Raw genomic sequence first — 24,889 nt, forward strand, 5'->3', positions numbered from 1 at the left:
CCTTCCTAGTCTCCCACTGCCCTCCCCCTCTAGGCATCTTCCACTGTGCTCTCTAAGTCAACAAACTTTCTTTCTTCTAAATCTTTTCTTTTCCCACTTTGTTCACCTTCAGAGAGTCTCAGTGAGCCCATGGCACAGCCTCATTGGTCTCCCTTTCCAGCTCCAGCTGTACTCTCACAGTTTGCCTCCACTCACTTCGCCGTGGGAAAGGTGACTATTTCCTGCCCTCTGTTGCCACTTCCAGGCTCTCTCTCCCTCCATCATTCCATAACCTCTCCTCCTTGGAGGTTCCCTCGATCCCTGTCTGCGACCTTGCCAAGATTCTGAGAGCTCTTGGCTGCTGACCTCTAAGTCATTCCTCTTCCTTCCTCAGTGAATTCAGTGCCAGGCTCACAGTCTTTCCCCCTCAGCTCCTGCCTTTATATAGGAGACATATGTATGGACGGTCCTTCAAATCCCCGAGGTTCTCAGTTTACTCACTTCACATGAGCTGTTCCTCCATCCCATCTTAGCTACACACAAAGACAGTCAAATCTTTGATCTTGCTGTTACCCACATGTACTGTCTCTATGTACATGCCTCTCTCTGATCCCAGGCTATTGCAGGGGCTGCTAGGTGGCGCAGTAGATAGAGTGCCAGGCCTGGAGTCAGGAAGACCTGAGTTCAAAGCTGGCCTCAAACACTTACTAGCTGTGTGATCTTGGGCAAGTTGCTTCACTGCCTCAGTTTACTCATCTGTAAAAATTTGCTGGAGAAGAAAATGGCAAACCACTCCAATATCTTTGCCAAGAATACCCCAGATAGGTTCATGAAGAGTCGGACACAACTGAAAAGACTGCATAGCAACAACCATCTATGCCATTCCACCTTTCCCTCTGCTTTGTTCTTTGTCACTACTCATTTCTTTCCTGGGTCGCCACCCTTGCACTCTCCTCACTCCTCTGTCTGGGCCCCTTGATAAACCAGTTCTATTCAACAGTTTCGTATTCTCCTGAGCCCCTAGATTCCTCCCTTATCATATCACAGATCTTTCTCTGGTAAACCTCAGCCCCAGATCACTCCCACCATCTAACACTATCAGTCCTGTACATGGGCTGCTGAACAAAACTGGAGAATATCACCAATTCCCCTACGAATTAACTGGACCTTGATGACATCAAGGTCATTCTTTTTACACCTTCCTAATTAGCTCACTATCCTGCTAACCACAGTGGCTCTTATGAAACCTTCTTTATCATGTCTCAGACCTTCCATGACAGCCCCTCCCCTCCCCACCTCAGCTAAGAACTTGCTCTCACATTTTATTGAAAAACATTGGTCATTTACAGAGACTTCCCTCTTTTCCCTTCTCTCATATCATCCAGGTGCCTTCTGCCATCATCTCCAACTTGCACCCCTGCCCAAGCCATCCCATCCCATCACATCTCTATCATCCCCACCCTCTCACTTATCTTCAATCTCTCCCTGCCTGTGGCTGAGGCCTGACTGCTTACAAACATGCTCATGTCTCTTTCAGCCTCAGAAAGCTCTCTTGATCTCCCTGTCCCCATTGGCTGTTAGCCCATATCTCTCTTCCCTTTTGAGGCTAAACTTTTTAAGTAGGCTGTCTGTGATATTTACCTCCAGTTCCTTTCCTGTTTCATGTTCAAAGTCCTCTCTAAAACCCTCCCCCAACCTTTTCAGCCTTTCTGCACCTCACAACACCCCCAGCCCTATTTGTCTGTGCATCTAGTGACACTGACATCTTGGTGTTCCTCAGATAAGACACTGCCTTCTGACTGGGCATTGTCAGTGGCTGTCCCTCCTGCCTGGAATGCACCACCACAGGCTTCCCCATTCTACAGGAGGCCTTTCTCAGTCCCCCTTGATTCTGGGGTCTTCCCTGGGTTAATTAAGGCCAACGTATTCTGTATATAATTTTTTGTACTAAGTAATCTGCATGCTGTCTTCCCCCATTAGGGAGCTCCTTGAGATCAGGGACTTTCTTATACCTTTCTTTGTATGCCTGGCACTTAGCTCAGTACTTGGAACATAGTAGGTACTTAATAAATGTTTATAACTGACCAGCTGATTGAAGAGGTAGAATTTGAACCTTCAAGCATGAGTAAGCTATTAGCACATAGGGATGGAAAATAAAGTAACCAAGCGATGTGTGTGTGACTTGAGAGAATATAAAGGTCTCAGAAACGGTCACAATTTATACGTTTCTGAAATTTGGGATGGGAAAGTGTTCGCCAAATGTAACAAACACGGCATAATTTTTCTATGGCAGTTACACATACATGGAATCATTTTACATGTTTATTTTAATTTGCTGACATTTGGCATTTGTCTAAGCAGAGGGCACATAGTAGAAACACGACAGAATAAGGTCATTTTACATGCCATGTTTTCCTAATGGAGGTACTCTATACCTGCCCTAGTTGTTTGTTTCTTTCATTTAATTATGGATGATGGCATTTTCCTTACCTGAAATTCCTTTCTTCCTTCTCTTTTTAGCCAAATCCTTCCTGTACTTGGAGCCTCAGTTCCAGTTTCTAATTCTTCAGGGCCAACCTCAAGCCACTCCATAAAGCTGGCTCAGGCCACGGTGCCCCTCTTTTCTGCTGGGGATGGGGGTCAGAGGGTGAAGTTAGGACAGGATGGACTAGGTCTCCTTATCTCCCACTCTGGAAATGCAGTAGCCTCTCACAGTCCGGATCCCAATCCAGGCCAGATCCCAATAATAATTGGTATGGAAGCGCATAACCCTAACTCTAAATGCTTAATTTTCCTAACCTAAGCTAGCTCGTTCATCCCTTCTAAGGCAGTCCGGTGGCCTTCTACTTCTCGTGTGTTCGCCATATTGGCGCAGAGCTTAGTGTGGTTGGATACCAATTGATTTTCGTGCTGCTGTAGCTCAGAACTCTTGAACTCAAGCAATCTACTAGTTTCAGTCTTCTTAGCAGTAGGGACTATACACCTGGCCTAGCACACCTGGCTGCAGCCTACTTTTTACCCTCTTCTGAACTCATAGTACTCATTGTCCATTCACATACGCACTTGGCAATTCATCATGAAATACTTGTTGATGTCTCTTATATTGTTGTCTTCATTATTATACACATCTTATGTTTATGTTTTTACGTGTTTTTTTCAATTTATTTATTTATTTTTAGTTTTCAACATTCACTTCCATAAGCTTTAAATTTTCTCCCCCTTCCTCCTTAAGATGGCATGCAATCTGATATGGGCTCTACACATCCATTCCTGTTAAAGACATTTTCACGTTAGTCATGATGCATAGAAGAATTATAATGAACAGGAGACATGTTTATTCCCTATCTCCACAGTTGGATTGTAGGTTCTCATAGGGCAGGCATCAACTTTTATACTTTGTATGTCTTCCAAAGAGAGCCTTTTACAGAATAGGTACCCTATAAATATTTGTTGATTTATAGTTCTCATATTTTGTTCTATAAGTTATTATAAAACCTTTTATTCCAAGAAATTATTTGTTATAGAAGTTTTAAAAATGGATTTTGATGAAAACATTAAAATTAAATAGATTAATAATTATAAAAGTAAAGCATTCTCTAAAAGTTTTCATTTGTAAAGTTTTCTTGTGTATTAAATTTGTGTGTTCAAATGACTACATCCACAAAATTATGCTTTTTTTAAAAAAAACTTTGTTAAGGTTTTAGTAGCTAATTGAATAATTTCTCGATTGATTTAGTATAATTATTCACTGAAGTTAATTATGTTGACAATAATTTGCAGTCTTTATAACTTGATTTCTTTAGATGTGTATGGGTGTGACCTGTATTGATAAAACTGAGATAAAAATCTGAATCGTGAAATATGAATTCGAGGATGATTATTTCTGTTACAAAAGTGTTCTTCAGTTTACAAAAGAAAACATAGCATTTCCCCTTCTGCGTTTAAAATGCTTTATTTTACATGTAAATTTTCAGAAACACATCTGTTTTGTAAAGTCAGATACATCTTGTCTCTGGGAGCCCTCTTCATTATGTTCTAATTATTATATGTGCACTCCATTCATTATAGAAAAAGATTCTGTGATATGTTTCAACCAGTTGTGAACTGTAAAATAAAGATACATGTTTAGAAGTATGAGGTAAATCCTCTGTGTACATTGCAGACATTATTAGTCATTTTCTAGCTCAGTAGATTAGGTATTATGAAGGGCACTTAATTTTTAGTTGTTTAACATTACAGACCATTTCTGAGGACTTCTAAAGAACTCTCATTCTGAGATGGATGAAGGACTTTTTTCATGCTTTGGAAAAGTGCTTTTGGTTTGAGGTAAAGCATTGGAAAATTTCTTCTCAAACTGAAAGTTGCTTTAGTCAGATCCTTAAGTTCTGTGCCATCAAAATGCTGGGATTTCTTTTTCTCTTAATACTTAATTTCCTGTTCAGGAGAGGGCCCAAGAATCCTGATCTGTCTTGGCCTTTGACCTTTTCTGTTCTCCTACTTCCTGAAGACCAAGAAAATCTCCCTGATTGGACGTGGTCTGCATCCACTGAGCTGGCCACTCCTTTCCTGTGGATCCTGTTGGGTCTTCCAGGTGGTACTTTTGTCCCCTCCTCTCTGCATTCCTCAAGACCTCAGATGATAGACTAGTAAGATCCCTGTGTCCAGGGGCTGTGTTAGTGGGATGCGATTACAACCAAAGTCTCATAGGGAATTATTTGGTAGATTTTGTCGGAGTGATCTCTACCGTTGCTACTGAAACAAAACAGGGTCATTCTGGAGTAAAAAATACCCACATGGCAATGCAGAATCAGAGTTTTTGTGAAAAGTCAAATAAAACTTTTCGATGGCACTGTTAGTTCCACATTTGTTTTTTTAAGAATATCATGTTTGACAGTGAGTCACTGTGACATGAAGGTCTAGTACAGTTTGTTAAAATAGCATTTACACAGTAAATTGTATGCAGTATGTCTATAGTGATTCCAGGTATAAAAGTTAGAGGATGGTTTAAGTATGAGTCTGTGCAGTATAATGGGAAAGGCCTGAATTTGGAGTCAGATGATGAGTTCAGAAATTGATTCTGACATTTATTATTTTTGTGACTTTGGGCAATACACTTAACCTCTCCAGGCCTCAGTTTCCTCATCTGTAAATCTGAGGTTATAGATCAGATGACCTCTGAGGTCCTTTTCTGTTCCAAACCCGTGATTAATCTATGATAATGTTAAGACAATTAATCATTAATGATGCCACTAATTTTGTATATCTCTAAATAACTCTATCTGTATCTCTGTTTAACTCTGCATACACATACGCAAGACACCAGTAATGGATTGTGCTGGGCTTTGAGTCAGGAAGACTAGGTTCCAAATCCTACCTCTGACATGTGTGTCCCTGGACAAATCATTTAACTGACCTCTTTGTAGCTCAGGCAACTCCCTAGAATTTGTCAGTCAAGTAGGCATTAATACAGGGCTTCCTCAAATGTGGAGCAGTTTTAAGCCATTCACGTTTTTAATATTTTATTTATTTTTTCTTTTGGAGGGAGGAAGGCAGGGCAATTGGGGTTAAGTGACTTGCCCAAGGTCACACAGCTAGTGAGTGTGTTGAGTGTCTGAGACCAGATCTGAGCTCAGGTCCTCCTGACTCCAGGGCCGGTGCTCTACTTACTATGTCCCCTAAATGCCCCTCAAGTTTTTAATAAAGCTATATAAACCTTAATTTAGATAATTATAGCTTAATTTATATATTAATATAGCTTTTAAGCTATTAAAGTTTAAAACTACTCCAAGACTTTTGGGACATCCTCCTGGGCCAAAGTAGACATTAGTAATAAGGAGAAAATTAAAAAATAATGTGAATAAGATTATAAGGGAAATATTTAGCATGTTAAGAATACTTCCTTTTAAACAGCATTTATTTTCTATATGGAAAAATATAATTCTGCTTAATACCATTACAGATTATATTTTCGCAGATCAATTCAAGTATTTATTAGGCGTGTATTATGTGCAAGGTTCTGGGTGCTAAGGATAGAATGAGAAAATGAAAAACAGTACTTGCTTTCATGGTGGTGCTTACTTTCTACTCGTTCTTAAATGGGATGGGAGGAATTATTTATTTTTTGACAACATTTTATCTGACTTCAGTTTGTATATTCCTGTAAAATAATAAAATGGCATTTCCTTACAAAAAGTATAACTAAACTTTAAATTAGCTTAGAATCGTAGCATTTCTTTTTGCAGAAAGTTGTGAAGCTGCCTGGCAGGAGGACTGACATTGGAAGCTGTTTCTTGATTTCTGCTGGTTTCCCAGTAAGGTTTTACAGTCTCTCTTTTGAGAAAACATGTAGACTGTCAAATACCTATATTTACCTGAAGTAAACTTACCATTTTTCTTGTATTTAGGCCTCCTTTCAGCGTTCCAATAGCCATGACAAAGTGAGGAGAATTGTTGCAGAAGAGGGTCGCACGGCAAGAAATCTGATCGCCTGGAGCGTTCCCCTGGAAAACAAAGATGATGACGGTAGGTGTCAAAGAAAAAAATGCTAATTTAAAAAGTGTACATTGGAAACGTCTTTTTAATTCTCTAACAGTCAGTCAATCAAACACTGATGAAACTCCTGCTTGGTGTCAGGCTCTGGGGATACAAAGATAGACATGGACTAGGCCCTGCCTTCAAGGAGTTAGCCCTGGGGGGTAAGACAGGTATGTGTGTTACAGAATACATATGTATATTGGACATCATGACAAGACCAGCAGTCTGGGGGAGGTGGGAAAGAATCTGGAGAGCTTTCCTGTTGAGCTTGCTTTTAGTGGAGCTGTGAAGAAAACCAGGAATTCTTGGAGAAGGAAGAAGCATGTTCTAGGCATGGGGCACAGCCTATGCAAAGTCACTGAGGTTGGAGGTAGTTTGTGGAGATGAAAAAGAAGGTTTATTGTGACTAGTCCAAAGAATGTGCAAAGGGGGGTGAGGCACATATAGTAAGGCAAGAAAGATAACCTAGATTGTGAAAGGACCTTAAATGCCAAAGAGTGGGATTTGTATTTGACTCTAGAGGTAATAGGGATGTGTTAGGAGTTAATATTTTTTAAAATATATTTTTATTGACTTTTTCATTTCCCCCTGCATTCCTTCTCCCCAGGGAGCCATCCCTTATAATACAGATTTTTTTTAAAAAAGAGGAAGAAGAGAAAAAAATAAGCAAAATCAATCCATACATAAAAAAATTTAACTATGCCGTGTTCCCTACCTATGAGCCACTCCCGCTTCTGCAGAGCAGTAGGTAGAGGTATCTTCTTGTTTCTCTTCTTTGGATCAGATTGGTTCTTTGTATTGTTGCGATATTCTTCTTTTAAAAATTAGCTTTATTTTTTATTCTGAACTTAAACACCAAAAGGGAGCATTTCCATATACACAACAGAAGACAAAAAGTGGGTCCTATGTGCAACCATGAATCTCCATTTTATATCATTTACTTTAAAAAATTTGTACGTGTTATTTTCAAAACTGATCTGCTTGACTGCTTCCTTTTTTCAACTTCCGTTCTCTTCTGTGCATTAAAAAAATGCTACAGTGGGGCCCCTTTTTTTCCTGGCATCACTATTGTTAAACCCCCTTAGAAACTCTCCACCCCCCCACCAAAGAGAAAGCAAGAGGGACAACCTCCCCTCCCCGCAAGTTAGCATGGCCAAACAAAATGAAGCCACACAGTGGTCATGCCCTCCTGGGGCCCTTCATGTATGTCTCCGTGCCTTGTTCCCTCACCTATCCGTGAGGAGATGTGTAATACGTTTCTTCATAGGTCCTCTGGAATATGACTGTCCATTCTTTGATCAGAATTCTTAAATGTTTCAAAGTTTGTTTTTCATTATTTATTTATTATTTTTAGTTTGCAGCATTAATTTTCACAAGAGTTTGAATTAAAAATTTTCTCCCCATTTCTACCCTCTCCACCACTCCAGAATAGCATATATTCTGATTGCCCCGTTCCCCAGTCAGCTCTCGTCTCTGTCACCCCACTCCCCTCCATCCCCTTTTCCCTTACTTTCTTGTAGGGCAAGATAGATTTCTATGCCCCATTGCCTGTGTATCTTATTTCCTAGTTGCATGCAAAAACTTTTTTTTGAACATCTTCTTTTAAAACTTTGAGTTCCAAATTCTCTCCCCTCTTCCCTCCCCACTCACCCTCCCTAAGAAGGCAAGCAATTCAACATAGGCCACATGCGTATCATTATGCAAAACCCTCCCACAATACTCATGTTGTGAAAGACTAACTATGTTTTGCTCCTTCCTGTCCTATCCCCCTTTATCCAATTTTCTCTCTTCCCCTGTCCCTTTTCAAAAGTGTTTGCTTTTGATTACCTCCTCCCCCTATCTGCCCTCCCTTCTATTGTTCCCCCCTTTTTGATTTCCTTCCTCCTTCTTTCCTGTGGGGTAAGATATCCAATTGAGTGTGTATGGTATTCCCTCCTCAGGTCAGTTCTGACGAGAGCAAGATTCACTCATTCCCCCTCACCTGCCCCCTCTTCCCTCCCAATAGAACTGCTATTTCTTGCCACTTTTATGCGAGATAATTTACCCCATTCTATCTCTCCCTTTCTCCCTCTCTCAATATATCCCTCTCTCATCCCTTTGATTTTATTTTTTTAGATATCATCCCTTCATATTCAACTCACCCTATGCCCTCTGTCTATGTATATATGTGTGTGTGTATATGTATATGTGTGTGTATATATATATATGTGTGTGTGTGTATGTATATATATATACATATACATATATATGTGTGTGTGTGTGTGTGTGTGTGTGTATATATGTATGTATGTATGTATGTACATTCCCTTCAGCTACCCTAATACTGAGGTCTCATGAATTATACACATCACCTTTCCATTTAGGAATGTAAACAAAACAGTTCAACTTTAGTAAGTCCCTTATGATTTCTCTTTCTTGTTTACCTTTTCATGCTTCTCTTGATTCTTGTGTTTGAAAGTCAGATTTTCTATTCAGTGCTGGTCTTTTCACTGAGAAAGCTTGAAAGTTCTCTATTTTATTGAAAGACCATATTTTGCCTTAGAGCATGATACTCAGTTTTTCTGAGTAGGTGATTCTTGGTTTTAATCCTAGCTCAATTGACCTCTGGCATATCATATTCCAAGCCCTTTGATCCCTTAATGTAGAAGCTGCGAGATCTCGTGTTATTCTGATTGTGTTTCCACAATATTCAAATTATTTCTTTCTGACCTCTTGCAGTATTTTCTCCTTGATCTGGGAGCTCTGGAATTTGGTGAAAATATTCCTAGGAGTTTTCTTTTTGGGATCTTTTCTAGGAGGTAATCAGTAGATACTTTCAGTTTCTATTTTACCCTCTGGCTCTAGATTATCAGGGCAGTTCTCCTTGATAATTTCTTGAAAGATGATATCTAGGCTCTTTTTTTTGATCATGGCTTTCAGGTAGTCCAGTAATTTTTAAATGATCTCTCCTGAATCTATTCTCCAGGTCAGTGACTTTTCCAATGAGATATTTCACGTTGTCTTCCATTTGTTCATTCCTTTGGTTCTGTTTTATAATATCTTGATTTCTCCTAAAGTCACTAGCTTCCACTTGCTCCAATCTAATTTTTAAGGTAGTATTTTCTTCAGTGGTCCGTTGGATCTCCTTTTCCATTTGGGTAATTCTGCTTTTCAAGGCATTCTTCTCCTCATTGGCTTTTTGGAGCTCTTTTGCCATTTGAGTTAGTCTATTTTTTAAGGTGTTGTTTTCTTCAATATTTTTTTCAGTATTTTTTTGGGTCTCCTTTAGCAAGTCATTGACTTGTTTTTCATAGTTTTCTCACATCATTCTCATGTCTCTTCCCAATTTTTCCTCTACTTCTCTAACTTGCTTTTCCAAATCCTTTTTGGGCTCTTCCATGGCCTGAGACCAGTTCATGTTTTTCTTGGAGGCTTTTGATGTAGGCTCTTTGACTTTGTTGACTTCTTCTGGCTGTATGTTTTGGTCTTCTTTGTCACCAAAGAAGGATTCCAAAGTCTGAGTCTGAATCTGAGTCCGTTTTCAGTACCTGTTCATGTTCCCAGGCAACTACTTGGCCCTTGAGTTTTTTGTCAGGATATGACTGCTTGTAGAGTAAAGAGTACTTTGTTCCAAGCTTGACGGGCTGCGCCATTGATTTCAGAGCTATTTCTATACAGCCAGCTCTGCCACACCAGCACTCCTTCTCCTGCAAGAACTGCCAGCCCAGACCGTGACCCAGATCTGAAGTAGGCTCTGCACTCCTGCTCTGATCCAACACTTAATTCCTCCCACCAGGTGGGCCTGGGGCTGCAAGAAACTGCAGCTCTAGTTCTGTAGCTGCACCACCTCTGCTGCCCCTGGGGTGGTGGCCAAACCACGAACTCCTTTCACTCTGTCCTAGCAACTTTTCCCACTAACCTTCTCTGTTGCCTTTGGTGTTTCTGGGTTGAGAAGTCTGGTAACCACCACAGCTCACTGATTCAGGGAGATAGGGCCTGTTCCACCCAGCTCCGGGTGTGGTTGGTACGGGCGCAGGCCACACTGGGCCCTGCTCCACTCCACTCCCAGTTCTGTGGGATAGACCTTACCCAGTGACCGTCCAGGTCGTCCTGGGCTGGAGCCCTGCTTCCCTCTGCTATTTCGTGGGTTCTGCAGTTCTAGAATTTGTTCAGAGCCATTTTTTGTCAGTGTTTGAAGGGTCCTGGGGAGAACTCTAGGCAAGTCCCTGCTTTCCAGCCACCATCTTGGCTCCGCACCCCCCCTCCCACCCCAGTTTGTTTTTAACAATTTTGTCTTTATGTAAAATTAATCTCCTGATTGTGCTCAGATCACTCTGTGTTACTTCATAATGCCCAGGGTTCTCTGAAATCGTTTTTTACATTTGTATTACATTCTTACATTCTTTTGTAGTTTGTTACAACACAATAATATTCCATTACATTCATAAATGATAATTTGTTCAGCCACAGTGATTTGGGTTAATGGCACTTTAACTATGGTACTTAAGAAAACAAAAGGTTTCAGGGATCAAAATTTACATCCTTTGGGCAGAGCAACCTTAGGTAAGGGTATGATACCCTGTGTGGATGGGGGCGGGGAGGGGAGAGAGAGAGAGAGAGAGAGAGAGAGTGAGCGCACACTTGAGAGCAAGCGGATGAGCTGTGTTGCCCAACTGGCAGTTCCAGGACAACTGGAGGTGACCCTAATAGATCTGGGTATTATTGTAGGATAGATGCTATTTAGATTCCTGTGAGCTAATCAGGTGGGAGAGAATGAGAGGGAGGGAGATAGAGAGAAATACAGAGAGAACTGAGGGCAGCCCAGGACAAATTCTTTGGGACTCCTCTAGTTTGGGGGAGGTGAATGGGTGATGATCCAAAGCAGTCCCCAAAGGAGGCTGAGAGTGGTTAAACCGGCTGGTAGAGACCCAAAAGGGGAGGGTCCCAGAAATCCCCGGGGTACCTAGAAGACAGGAGTGACATGGATTTATCTGTAAAGTCTGTAAAGCCTTCTGTAAGGGGGCAGAGCCAAGATGGCAGCTGGAAAGCAGGGACTTGTGTGAGCTCCCTGCCAGGTCCCTCCAAAAACCTATAAAAAATGGCTCTGAACAAATTCTAGAATTGCAGAACCCACAAAATAGCAGAGGGAAGCAGGGATCCAGCCCAGGACAGCCTGGATGGTCGCTGGATGAGGTCTATCGCGCATGGAGCAGAGGGGAACCCAACGTGGGCGGGGGCAGGACCAACCAGACCAGGAGCCAGGTGGAACAGGCCCTAGCGCCCTGAAGCAGTGAGCTGTGGCAGTTACCAGACTTCTCAACCCAAAGGCAACAGAGAAGGTTAGTGGGAAAAGCTGCGGGGGACAGATTGAAAAGAGTTCCCAATTCGGCTACCGCCCCGGAGGCAGCAGAGGTGGTGCAGCTACAGAACTAGAGCTGCAGTTGCTTGCAGCCCCAAGCCCACCTGGTGGGAGGAATTAAGTGTTGGATCAGAGCAGGAGTGCAGAGCCTGCTTAAGATTTGCATCAGGTCCGGGTTTGGCAGTTCTTGGGGGAGGAGGAGTGCTGGTGTGGCAGAGCTGGCTGTATAGAAATAGCTCTGAAATCAACAGCGCAGCCCGTCAAGCTTGGAACAAAGTACTCTTTACAAGCAGTCATACCCTGCTGAAAAACTCAACGGTCAAGTAAGTTGGCTGGGAACATGAACAGGCAGTGAAAACGGACTCAGATTCAGGCTCAGACTTTGGAATCTTTCTTTGGTGACAAAGAAGACCAAAACATACAGCCAGAAGAAGTCAACAAAGTCAAAGAGCCTACATCAAAAGCCTCCAAGAAAAACATGAACTGATCCCAGGCCATGGAAGAGCTCAAAAAGGATTTGGAAAAGCAAGTTAGAGAAGTAGAGGAAAAATTGGGAAGAGACATGAGAATGATGTGAGAAAACTATGAAAAACAAGTCAATGACTTGCTAAAGGAGACCCAAAAAAATACTGAAAAAAATATTGAAGAAAACAACACCTTAAAAAATAGACTAACTTAAATGGCAAAAGAGCTCCAAAAAGCCAATGAGGAGAAGAATGCCTTGAAAGGCAGAATTACCCAAATGGAAAAGGAGATCCAACAGACCACTGAAGAAAATACTACCTTAAAAATTAGATTGGAGCAAGTGGAAGCTAGTGACTTTAGGAGAAATCAAGATATTATAAAACAGAACCAAAGGAATGAAAAAGTGGAAGACAATGTGAAATATCTCATTGGAAAAATCACTGACCTGGAGAATAGATTCAGGAGAGATCATTTAAAAATTATTGGACTACCTGAAAGCCATGATAAAAAAAAGAGCCTAGATATCATCTTTCAAGAAATTATCAAGGAGAAATTCCCTGATAATCTAGAGCCAGAAGGTAAAATAGAAACTGAAGGAATCCACAGATCGCCTCTTGAAAAAGATCCCAAAAAGAAAACTCCTAGGAATATTTTCACCAAATTCCAGAGCTCCCAGATCAAGGAGAAAATACTACAAGAAGCCAGAAAGAAACAATTTGAGTATTGTGGAAAAACAATCAGGATAACACAGGATATAGCAGCTTCCACCTTAAGGGATCGAAGGGCTTGGAATATAATATTCCGGAGGTCAATGGAGCTAGGCTTAAAACCAAGAATCACCTACCCAGAAAAACTGAGTATCATGCTCCAAGGCAAAATATAGACTTTCAACAAAATAGAGAACTTTCAAGCTTTTTCAGTGAAAAGACCAGAGCTGAATAGAAATTTTGACTTTCAAACACAAGAATCAAGAGAAGCATGAAAAGGTAAACAAGAAAGAGAAATCATAAGGGACTTACTAAAGTTGAACTGTTTTGTTTACATTCCTACATAGAAAGATGATGTGTATGATTCATGGGACCTCAGTATCATAGTAGCTGAAAGGAATATGCATATATATGTGCGTGTGTGTGTGTGTGTGTGTGTACATATACCTGTGTGTGTCTATGTATGTATATGTGTGGGTGTATGTATATATGTGTATGTATATATATGTATAGAGAGAGAGCACAGTGTGAGTTGAATATGAAGGGACGATATCTAAAAAAAAAAATCAAATTAAGGGATAAGAGAGGAATATATTGAGAGAGGGAGAAAGGGAGAGATAGAATGGGTAAATTATCTCGCATAAATGTGGAAGAAAATGATCTTGAATTGGGAGCCAAGATGGCGGCTGGAAAGCAGTGAGCTCCTCACCGAGTCCCTACAAAAACCTATAAAGAATGGCTCTGAACCAATTCTAGAACTGCAAAACCCACAAAACAGCAGAGGGAAGCAGGGCTCCAGCCCAGGACAGCCTGGATGGTCTCTGGGTGAGGTCTATCCTGCACGGAGCTGGGAGCTGGGAGCAGAGCAGAGCCCAGCATGAGCTGTGCGGACCAACCAGACCAGGAGCTGGGCGGTTTGTGCCCTAGCACCCTGAATCAGTGAGCTGCAGCAGCTACCGGACTTCTCAACCCACAAACACCAAAGACTCTGGAGAAGGTTAGTGGGAAGAGCTGCAAGAGTGGAAGGAGTTCACAGTTCGGCCACCGCCCCCGGGGCAGTGGAGGTGGGGCAGCTACAGCTGCTGTTGCTTCTGGCCCCAGGCCCGCCTGGTGGGAGGAATTAAGTGGTGGATCAGAGCAGGAGTGCACAGCCTGCTGAAGATCTAAGCCCAGTCCAGGTTGGGGGTTCTTGGGGAAGGAGGAATGCTGGTGTGGCAGAGCTGGCACATCCCCCCCAAACGTGGAACATAGAACTCTGTAATCTACAAGCAGTCATACCCCGCTGAAAAACTCAAGGGTCAAGTTAGCTGGTTGGGAATATGGCCAGGCAGCGAAAACATACCCAGATTCAGTCTCAGACTTTGGATTCTTTCTTTGGTGACAAAGAAGACCAAAACATACAGCCAGAAGAAGTCAACAAAGTGCAAGAGCCTACATCAAAAGCCTCCAAGAAAAACATGAGCTGTTCCCAGGCCATGGAGGAGCTCAGAAAGGATTTGGAAAAGCAAGTTAGAGAAGTAGAGGAAAAATTGGGAAGAGAAATGAGTAGGATGCGAGAAAACCATGAAAAAGAAGTCAATGACTAGCTAAAGGAGACCCAAAAAAATACTGAAAAATACACTGAAGAAAACAACACCTTAAAAAATAGACTAACTCAGATGGCAAAAGAGCTCCAAAAAGCCAATGAGGAGAAGAATGCCTTGAAAGGCAGAATTAGACAAACGGAAAAGGAGATCCAATGGACCACTGAAGAAAATACTACCTTAAAAATTAGATTGGAGCAAGTGGAAGCTAGTGACTTTAGGAGAAATCAAGATATTCTAAAACAGAACCAAAGGAATGAAAAAATGGAAGACAACGTGAAATATCTCATTGGAAAAACCACTGACCTGGAAAATAGATCCAGGAGAGATCATTTAAAAATTATTGGACTACCTGAAAGCCATGATCAAAAAAAGAGCCTAGATATCATCTTTCAAGAAATTATCAAGGAGAACTGCCCTGATATTCTAGAGCCACAGGGCAAAATAGAAATTGAAAGAATCCATCGATCGCCTCCTCAAATAGATCTCAAAAAGAAATCTTCTAGCAATATTTTCACCAAATTCCAGAGCTCCGAGATCAAGGAGAAAATACTGCAAGCAGTCAGAAAGAAACAATTTGAGTATTGTGGAAACATAATTAGAATAACCAAAGATCTGGCAGCTTCTACATTAAGAGATCGAAGGGCTTGGAATACGATATTCCAGAGATCAGTGGAGATAGGATTAAAACCTAGAATCACCTACCCAGCAAAACTGATCCCAGCAAAACAGTATCATGCTCCAAGGCAAAATATGGATTGTCAATAAAATAGAGGACTTTCAAGCTTTCTCAGTGAAAAGACCAGAGCTGAATAGAAAATTTGACATTCAACCACAAGAATCAAGAGAAGCATGAAAAGGTAAACAAGAAAGAGAAATCATAAGGGACTTACTAAAGTTGAACTGTTTTGTTTACATTCCTACATAGGAAGATGATGTGTATGATTCATGAGACCTCAATATCATAGTAGCTGAAAGGAATATGGATATATATGTTTATGTATGTGTGTGTATATATATATATATATACATATATATGTATATATATACATATATATACATATATATATGTATGTATATATATACATATATATAAGTGAATGTGCATGTATGTATATATGTGTGTGTATATATATATATATGAAGAGAGAGAGAGAGAGCAGACACAGGGTGAGTTGAAGATGAAGGGAAGATATCTAAAAGAAATAAAATCAAATTAAGGGATGAGAGAGGAATATATTGAGAGAGAGAGATAGGGAGAGATAGAATGGGGTGGATTATCTCGCATAAAGGTGGCAAGAGGAAGCAGTTCTGTGGGAGGAGGGGAGAGGGCAGGTGAGGGGGGAATGAGTGAACCTTGCTCTCATCAGATTTGGCCTGAGGAGGGAACACCATACATACTCAATTGGGTATCTTATCCCACAGGAAAGAAGAAGGAAGAAGATAAAAAAAGGGGGGGGATGATGGAGGGGAGGGCAGATGGGGGTGGAGGTAATCAAAAACAAACACTTTGGAAAGGGGACAGGGTCAAGGGAGAAAATTCAATAAAGGGGGATGGGTTGGGAAGGAGCAAAATATAGTTAGTCTTTCACGACATGAGTATTGTGGAAGGGTTATACATAATGATACACATGTGGCTTATGTTGAATTGCTTGACTTCTTAGGGAGGGTGGGTGGGAAGGGAAGAGGGGAGGGAATTTGGACCTCAAAGTTTTAAAAACAGATGTTCAAAAAAAAAAAGTTTTTGCATGCAACTAGAAAATAAGATACACAGGCAATGGGGCGTAGAAATTTATCTTGCCCTACAAGAAAGGAAGGGAAAAGGGGATGAGAGGGGAGTGGGGTGACAGAAGGGAGGGCTGAATGGGGAACAGGGCAACCAGAATATACGCCATCTGGGAGTGGGCGGGAGGGTAGAAATGGGGAGAAATCTCGTAATTCAAACTCTTGTGAAAATTAATGCTGAAAACTAAATATATTAAATAAATTAAATAAAAGAAAAAAAAAACTTTCTGTAAAATGGGTATGATAGCAATAGCCCCACCTCCCAGGGTTGTCGTGAGGATCAAGTGAGATCATGTTTGTAAAATGCTTAGCACAGTGCCTGTCACAGAGTAAGTACTATAGAAATGTTAGCTATCATCATTATTTTTATTCATTAACTCCTAGGTTTGACCACAGCCTCTCTTACCAAAGTGGAAGGGCATCCAGGATAAGCCAAATACATATTTTGTGTCTTTTGTCCGAGAACTAGCCTGGCCAAGTTTAGAGAGGCTCATAAGGTTGAGGGTTGGCCATTAGGTGGTGTGTTTGTGTGTGTGTGTACACATATATATGCCACAGTAATTATTTCATGAGTCACAGGCAGGCTGTGATTGATTCAATCAGCACTGTCTAAGCACTGGCCATGTGTTAGGCACTGCAGTAGGAGCTAGGCTAGAGATACCATACCCCTCAGAGAGCTTATATTTTATTGGAGAAAGAGAGAAATCAAAATGAACACAGAGAAGCCAGTAGTAATACAAGCATGTGGATGAACTGGGCCTCGCTACCTAAACCCCCTGTTGAAATTGAGAACTAATAGGCATGTGTGTGCCCGGCCACTGTTTCCCAAGTCGGAGCTTTCCCTCCAGCCCTGGTGCTGTGTTCTCTGGACCTCCAGTCCTGCAGTTCCCCTCGGGAGTCCTTCCTGGGCCTGGCCATGCTTGTAGCTGCCCTCTCTCATACGTCTTATCTCTGTCAGTTAGAGGGGGAGCTCCTGGGGAGCATGGATTGGCTCATGTTTTGTATCCCCAGTGCTTAGCACTTGGCAAGCAGGTAGTGAGGATGTTTTCTTTCTTTTTATTCTTTCCTTCATTCTTTTCCTACACCTTCAGTTGCTCTTCAGTGTCCTTTGATGGATGATAGGACCCCAGGAGTATAGATTTAGAGGCAGAAGAGCCTTTGGAGGCTGGCTGGCCTGGCTCCGCCCCCTCATTTTACAGTTGAGGAGCTGAGGTGTGAGCTTAGGTGACTTTCCCAAGATCACCCAGGAAATAAGTAGCAGAGCTGGGATTTGAAACCAATTCCTTTGTCTCCAAATCTAGTGCCTTTCCCCTCTCTCTCTCTCTTTGATCATCCACCATATATAAGTGTGAGTGTGCCCAAGGCCTCTCCTAGGTCCTCCCATTGGGCTCTGTGGATACTATGGGGATGATATATTTGGCCCTGGTCTTTCCACTGAGTCCCAGCCTAGTGTCACCAGATGCCTGTCGTGAGGTTCGGAGAAGATGATGGGGACAACCTTCAGTTGCTCTCTGAATGTCCCTTATTGTCATTGGCCTCACATCTGGTGAGGACTTTCATTCTCTGACCCTTCCACTGCCTCCTTGCTGAGGTCATGCAGTGTGTGTAGCATAGTAGGATGTGTGCGGACATGTTTAACAGCCAAGCTGTCTGGAGGGAAAATGGGCTGACAGCACACTTAGGTTTAATATGCATTATTAGCATTTTTTCTTTCACTTGATTAACCCTAGGCAATCAAAAACCAATGAAACTCGCTGTGCTTTGTAGCAGTTGTCCATTTCCAAGGTGTGAATGCTCACACTGACCATTTAACAGTGGGCTTTTGCAGGCCTTCAAGAGCTGGTTCCAGCAGCCTAGGCCAGTTTGAATTGGATGGTTCACAGGCATCTAAAACTCAGCCTTTCCAAAACAAACCCCCTCTCTGCCATACTTCCCAGTTTCTCTTGAGAACACTGCATTTCTTTTCATCACCCAGGTTTGCAATCTTGGAGTCATCTCTGACTGCTCCCTCTTTCTCACTCCCAATACCTAAGCCATTGTTTTCATTCATTCTTTGTCCACACCCTCTCTCATATCCACCCCCCTCTCCTGATTCACATGGCCACCACCCTAGTGCAGACCCTCAGTACCTCTCACGTGTACTATTGCAATAGCTTTCTCTTTAATTTCCCTGCTTCAAGGCTCACCTCGTCCAGTCCATCATCCTCACACCTCTCAAAGTGATATTCTTAAAGCACAGGTCTGACCACATTATTCTTCTGTTAATAAATTCCAGTGACTCCCGATTGCCTCTCGGATCAAATACATATGCCTCTATTTGGCATTTAAATCCCTTGACAACTGGCTCCAATCAACCTTGGCAGCTTTATTATACATCAGTCCCCTTTATGTACTCCACTCTAGTCAGACCGGCTTTTTGTATCCTTAACACTTAGCACAGTACCTGGCACATAGTAGGCCTTAATAAATGGCTTGTTGACTTATTAATGTGACTTGTGTCTCACACGCAAAATTTCTTCTTCCACCCCCATGTCTTACATAGGTTGTCCCACCATACCTAAAATGCACTCATTACTTACGCCTGTCTCTGAGAATCCTTAGTTTCTTTCAAGGCCCGTCTCAAATGCTGTTATTGACTGGAGGCCTTTCTTGACAGCCCTCCCCCCACTTTATGTCTCTCTCCCCAAATTACCTTTATTTGTATGTCGTTTGTTTTCCTTAGGCATGTGTGTTGTCACTCCCTGTAGAATATAAGCTCCTTGAGGGCAGGTGTACTTCTTTTTTGTCATTGTAGTCACTGTTCTTTGCACAACATCTGGCACGTCCTTTGATCAGATCTGTTTCCCAGCTGACAGTTTCCACTTCTCTCCTAGTGTGACAGAAAACCAGCCAGTTAACATGGGACTATGATTGATGGCTCAGATTGATTTTGCAGTCTCTAGCTAGATGTGTAACCTGCTCATCCTTAGTGAATGGCAGTAAGAAAAGTAGGCCAGAAATTCCCTTCTCACAGTAGATACATTGCTTTTGTTGCTGGCTTGGTGGAATAGTGGAAGCAAGGCCAAATGACGAGTCAGGAAGACCTTAATTCAAATCTTGCTACAGTCCCTTGCTAGTTCTGTGACCTTGACTGAGGCATGTAACCTCTCAGCCTCAGTTTCCACATTTGTAGAATGGGAACAGTGAGACCTAGCTCAAGTTATTGTGAGGATCAGATGAGATAATCTATGTGATACACTTTAAAAACCTTAAAGCAATGTATAAATATTTGATCTTATTTGTGCAGAGCTTTTGAATTTTATATGGTTAAAATGGCCTATTTTCTCTTTTAAGAATTCTTCTCTTCCTTGTTAGGAACAGTCCCTCAGCCATTGTTATGAAAGGTATCTCCCTTTATTGTTCTCTCATTTTTTCATGATGTAAATTTTTTTATTTGCCAAGTATCTGTTCAAAAGTCATTGTAATACATGATGTAAAATGTGTGCCTAAACCCAGAACTCATGATCTTTCCCTCTAAACCCTTCCCTCTTCCCAAGCTCTTTTTACTGTTGAGTGACTGTTACTCTGTTCCCATCCTTTCAGTCCCCCAGGCTCACAGCCCTCTCTCACTCTCCAGATCCAACCATTTGTCAAGTCTTTTTCTTTTTTTAATTTAAATCTTCGTATCATCTCTCGTGTATTCTCTTCTGGCAGTGCCATCCTGCTGGAGGCCTGACTGTTGCAGGAGCCTGCTGGGTGCTCTTCTTGCCTCCGGTATTTCTCTTCTCCACTCAGCTGTCTAACTGGCCTGTGCATATCCCACACCCCCTCTCCACATGCTCTTGTTCCTTGAACTCCAGTGGCTCCCTGGCACTTCTAGAGTCAAATAGATCATCCTCTGCTTGACTTAGAAAGTCCTTCATGCCTTCTCTCCACACCCTGACACCCCCACATCCCTACACCCCTGCCTCTCCAGTCTGCTTATGCCTTACTCTCTTCCACTTCGTCTGTGATCTCATAACACTGACTCACTAGGTGTTCCTTACTCCCTGGGCTCCATCTCCTGAACCTCAGGATTTTTCCTAGGTGTCCTCTGTTCTTGGAACCTTCTCCTTCCTTGTCTCTACCTCCTGGCTTCCCTGGCCTCTATCAAATCCCAGCTACAGTTGGACCTTCTGTAAACAGCCTTTCCTAATTCTTAATCTTAGTTCCTTCCCTATGAGACTACCCTCTGCTTCACCCTTCTGATATCATTGATTCTCTTTGAGAATAAAGGATGAGCCCCCGCCCCCCCCCATATATCCAAAAAGTAGATGCAGCATATTTCATTTGTATGTGGCTGTTTGAATGGTGTCTCTTCTGTTGGTGTGTGAGGTCCTTGAGGGCAGGGACTTTTTTTGCTTTTCTTTGTTTCTTCAGAGCCTAGCCCAGGGCTTGGCATACAGTAGGTGCTTAATAAATGCTATCTGACTTAACTTGCCTTTTCCCAGCAGTTTTTGTTAATTTCCTAAGTTTTTTCTTTGTGTGTGTGTGTAGAATCTTTCTACCTCTTCATTTCTTTGCAGCAGAAATATTGGAGACTTAAGCTTTAATCATCTTCATAATTGTCTTTTTGCTTATATCCTTCATGAGCATTGTGAGGCAAGACTACCAAGTGTCCCTGGGTTCGTGATAAAACTTAACTCCATAAGCTCCTTTGCCAAGGAAAGTCTGAAAATTACTTTTAATTTAATTGCAATTTTTCTTTATATCTTATGGATCAAATGAGATAATATCTTTGAAGAGCTTAACACAGTGCCTGGCACACAGTAGAGGCTTATTCCCTTTTTCTTCTCCTTCTGGTTCCATTTATAGGGAGAATGTAAAAATTGAGCTCCTTCGGTTCTTCTAACTTAGAACATTGGACAAAGATCTCACTTTTAGGGTTCTGAGTCAAATAGATGTAGATAATATAAAAACTGTTGGATTCGTATCATCTTCTGCTTCCTTTTCTGCTTCTCCATCATCATCGCTTTGGCCTACACACGAGGCCAAAATTTTTTTTTTGTTTCATCTCTTGCCTCAGTAAATCAACAAACATTTATTTAGTGATTACTTTGTGCCAGACACTTTGCTAAGCACTCTAGATACAAAGACAAATATGATCTTCTCTCAAGAGGCTTACATTTTGTAGGGAGAAACAATAGGTACATATGTAAACATGTACAAAATAAGTGCCAGGTAATTTGGGGAAGAATTTACTAGTTGCTCAGAGGACAAAGAAAGATGTAAAATGTGGCATCTGAATTGAGCTTTGAGGAAACTAGGAATTGTAAGTTATAGTTGAGGAGGGGATACGTTCCAGTCATGGAGAGGACAGCCGTGCAAAGTTATTGGGATGTCCATTAATAACAAAACGAACAGTAATCAGACGATGCCCAAAAAGCTTTTGACCAAATGCAATACCCATTCCTGTGAAAAACAGCAGAGCACATAGAAACAGATAGAAACTTTTCTTAAAATAATTAGCATCTGTCTAAAACCAAGAGCAAACATTATCTCTAATGGGAATAAATAGCTTTTTCAGTAAGATTGAAATGAAGCATGGATGTCCATTATCGTCATTACTGTTAAACACTGTACTAGAAATGCTAGCTGTAGCAATAAAGGAAAAAAATAAAAGGAAAAGGTGTAGGCAAAGAAGAGACAAAACTCTTACTTTTGGCACATGACCTGATGGTTTACTTAGAGAACATCAGAAAGTCAACAAACTCATACGAGTCATCCATGTTTCTGTATATTAACAAAATGCAGCAGAAAGAGATAGAAAGAAAAATTCTATTTAAAATAACTGCAGACAGTATGAAATATATCTGAGTCAGTCTGCCAAGGCATGCAGGGATTGCATGAACACAATTACAGAATACTTGACACAAATGAAGACAGGTCTCAGTACATGCAGAAATATTACTTGCTCACGAGTAGTCTGAACCAATACAATAAAAATACAGTACTACCTACATTTATTTACTTGTTCAGTTCCATACTCATCAAACTACCAATGAACTATTTTATACAACTAGGAAAAATATGAGTAAGATGTATCTCAAGGAACAAAAAATAATATCAAGAGAATGAGCAGCAACAACAAAATTGGTGGTGGGAGGCGCGGGGAGGAAGGGGACTTAGTGGTGCCAGATCTTAAGTTGCACACATGGAGTAAGAAGCAGAGAGGCTGATGAGTAGAGCCAGTCAGGTGCATGATATGTAAAAGCAAATGGGCACAGTGCCTTAGTGTTTGATAAAGCTATTGGGGCAACAAAAAGTACTACGAAAACTGGAAAGCAATCTGGTAGAAACTAGTTATAGACCAACGCTCACACCATATAACAAGAGAAGGGCGACATTAGAAGGGAATTAGTCAAACATGGAAGAAAGATTCATGACCAAATAAGATGGAGAAGTTCACTGGCTTTAAAATGAATCATTTTAATTGTATAAAATTAAAAAGTTTTTGCACAAACCAAATCAGTGACTTAAAATGAAAAGAAAAGCAAGATACTGGGAAAAGTTCTTAGTAGTATGTTTCTCTAATAAAGGCCTTATGTCTAGGGAAACTAAGTCAAGCTTACAAGAAAAAAGAGGCATTTCCTAGTGGATAAATGGTCAAAAGATATCAGTAGGTAGTTTTCAGAGGAGGAAATCCAAACTATCAATAGCCATATGAAAATAACTAATGATTAGAGAAGTAAAAATTAGAGCATCTCTGAGGTACCACCTCATCTTGGCAAAGATGACAAAAATGGAAAATAACAAATGCTAGAGGGGCTATGGGAAAACAGTCGCATTAATGTACTGTTGGTAGAGCTGTTAACTGGTCTCACTATTCTGGAAAGCAGTTTGGAGGTATACCCAAAAAGCTTTCAGACTGTGCATACTCACTCCTTCTACTAGGTTTGTACCACAAAGAGATCAAAGAAAAAGGGAAAGGAACCATATGAACAAAAATATTTACAGCAGCCCTTTTTGTAGCAGCAAAGACTTGGAAATTGAATTGCCCAGCAATTGGGGAATGGCTGAACAAGTTGTGGTATTTGATTGTGGTGGAATACTATTGTGCTTTAAGAAATGACGAGAAGGATAGTTTCAGAAAAACATGGGAAGACTTTATGAAGTGATACAAAGTGAAGTGAGCAGAACCAGAAGAACATTGTGCACAGTAACAGTGATATTGTACTATCTACTGATCAGCTGTCAAAGACTGATCAATGCAGTGATCCAGACTGTTCCATAGGATCCGTAATAAAAAATACTCTCCATCTCCAGAGAGTGAATGGATGAATTCTGAGTGCAAGTTGAAGCTTATATTTTTCTTTCTTTTTCTTCTCTCTCTCTCTTTTTTTACATGGCTAATGTAGAAGTTTATTTTGCATGCCTATACATATTTGTAATGGCTTTTATTTTTCTTGCTTTCTCAAAGGGTAGGGAAAGGGGAAAGGGAGAGGAATAATTGGGAACTGAAAATAAAATAAATTTAAATTAAACCAGATATTGAGATGGTAGATGGAATAATGTATGTGAGGAACTGCAAGAAGATTAATTAAGACTTGACCACAGATCGCATGAAGGGGAGTAATGTATAATTCTGGAAGAGACTACAGCAAAATTAACTCATCACCTAATGGCCAGCCTGTTGGTTATATCTGTTTCCTACTGGCTATTCTCCTTCAGACTGGATTTCATTATTCCCCCTAGAAACCTCATCATTAGGAACTCCTCATCCTGCCACACTGCATCAGCCTTAATGTTCACACCCTATCAGTGTTCTCAGTTCCCTTTACCCCTCTGTTTGGAGGGCTGGGGGCCAAAGCAAAGAGGTCTTCCCAATGCTTCCATTTGAAGAGGGCTCCCAGGCCAACCATCTCTTCATTGCAAAACTGGCAATATTCCTTGGGACTCCATCCGTTCCTTCTTTCACTCCTCCCAAATCCTTTTTAACTTTCTTTTGTGTGTGGTCTTCCCCCATTAGACTGTAAACTCCTTGAGGGCAGGAACTGGTTTTCTTTTTCATGTTTGTATCTCCACACTTAGGATAGTGCCTGGAACAAACTAGGCACTTAATAAATGTTTATTGTCTGACTGATTGATGATAAGTGTCTGTGTATTTAATTAGATTGGTCCTTGAACAGAAGACTCATTTTATTGCCAGCAGTGTTTAAATCCAGAGATTTTTTCATTTCGCAGACTGTGAGAGGAATTTCTGGAGCATCATCATCTCCAGAGTTTACATTTACATATCATTGTGTTTACAAAGCACTGTTGTCACAGTGACCTCGTTTCATAATTATCTTCATTGTGCATTTCAGGAAACTCACTTTTGAGACATCATCTCATGTAGGATCTAGCGTATTACTTTCATTAGGAGGTGATGAGTAACACTTGTTTTACAGCCTTTGTAGTTCCTCCTTATTTGTGTGCAGGCTTTGACTTTTATTTTTGTTAAAATAGGGTAGATTCAGGGTAAGAAGATTGTAGAGTTT

The 24,889-nt window shown here is 41.1% G+C and overlaps 1 protein-coding gene across 3 annotated transcripts in view; it reads left to right on the top strand.

The window, feature by feature from the left end:
* Window positions 1–24,889, top strand: part of SCAPER (S-phase cyclin A associated protein in the ER) — a 422,044-nt gene that overhangs the window by 23,520 nt on the left and 373,635 nt on the right. For 2 of the 3 annotated variants that reach the window (XM_036734646.1, XM_036734647.1), the window contains exon 3: window positions 6,384–6,501. In XM_036734646.1, coding sequence (XP_036590541.1) covers window positions 6,384–6,501 — 118 coding nt within the window. Of the gene's footprint in view, window positions 1–6,383; window positions 6,502–24,889 lie in introns of those variants that run through there. The other variant, XM_036734648.1, reaches the window with a different exon arrangement.

Source organism: Trichosurus vulpecula, chromosome 8 (genome assembly GCF_011100635.1).
Source record: "Trichosurus vulpecula isolate mTriVul1 chromosome 8, mTriVul1.pri, whole genome shotgun sequence".
Classification (NCBI taxonomy): Eukaryota; Metazoa; Chordata; class Mammalia; order Diprotodontia; family Phalangeridae; genus Trichosurus; species Trichosurus vulpecula.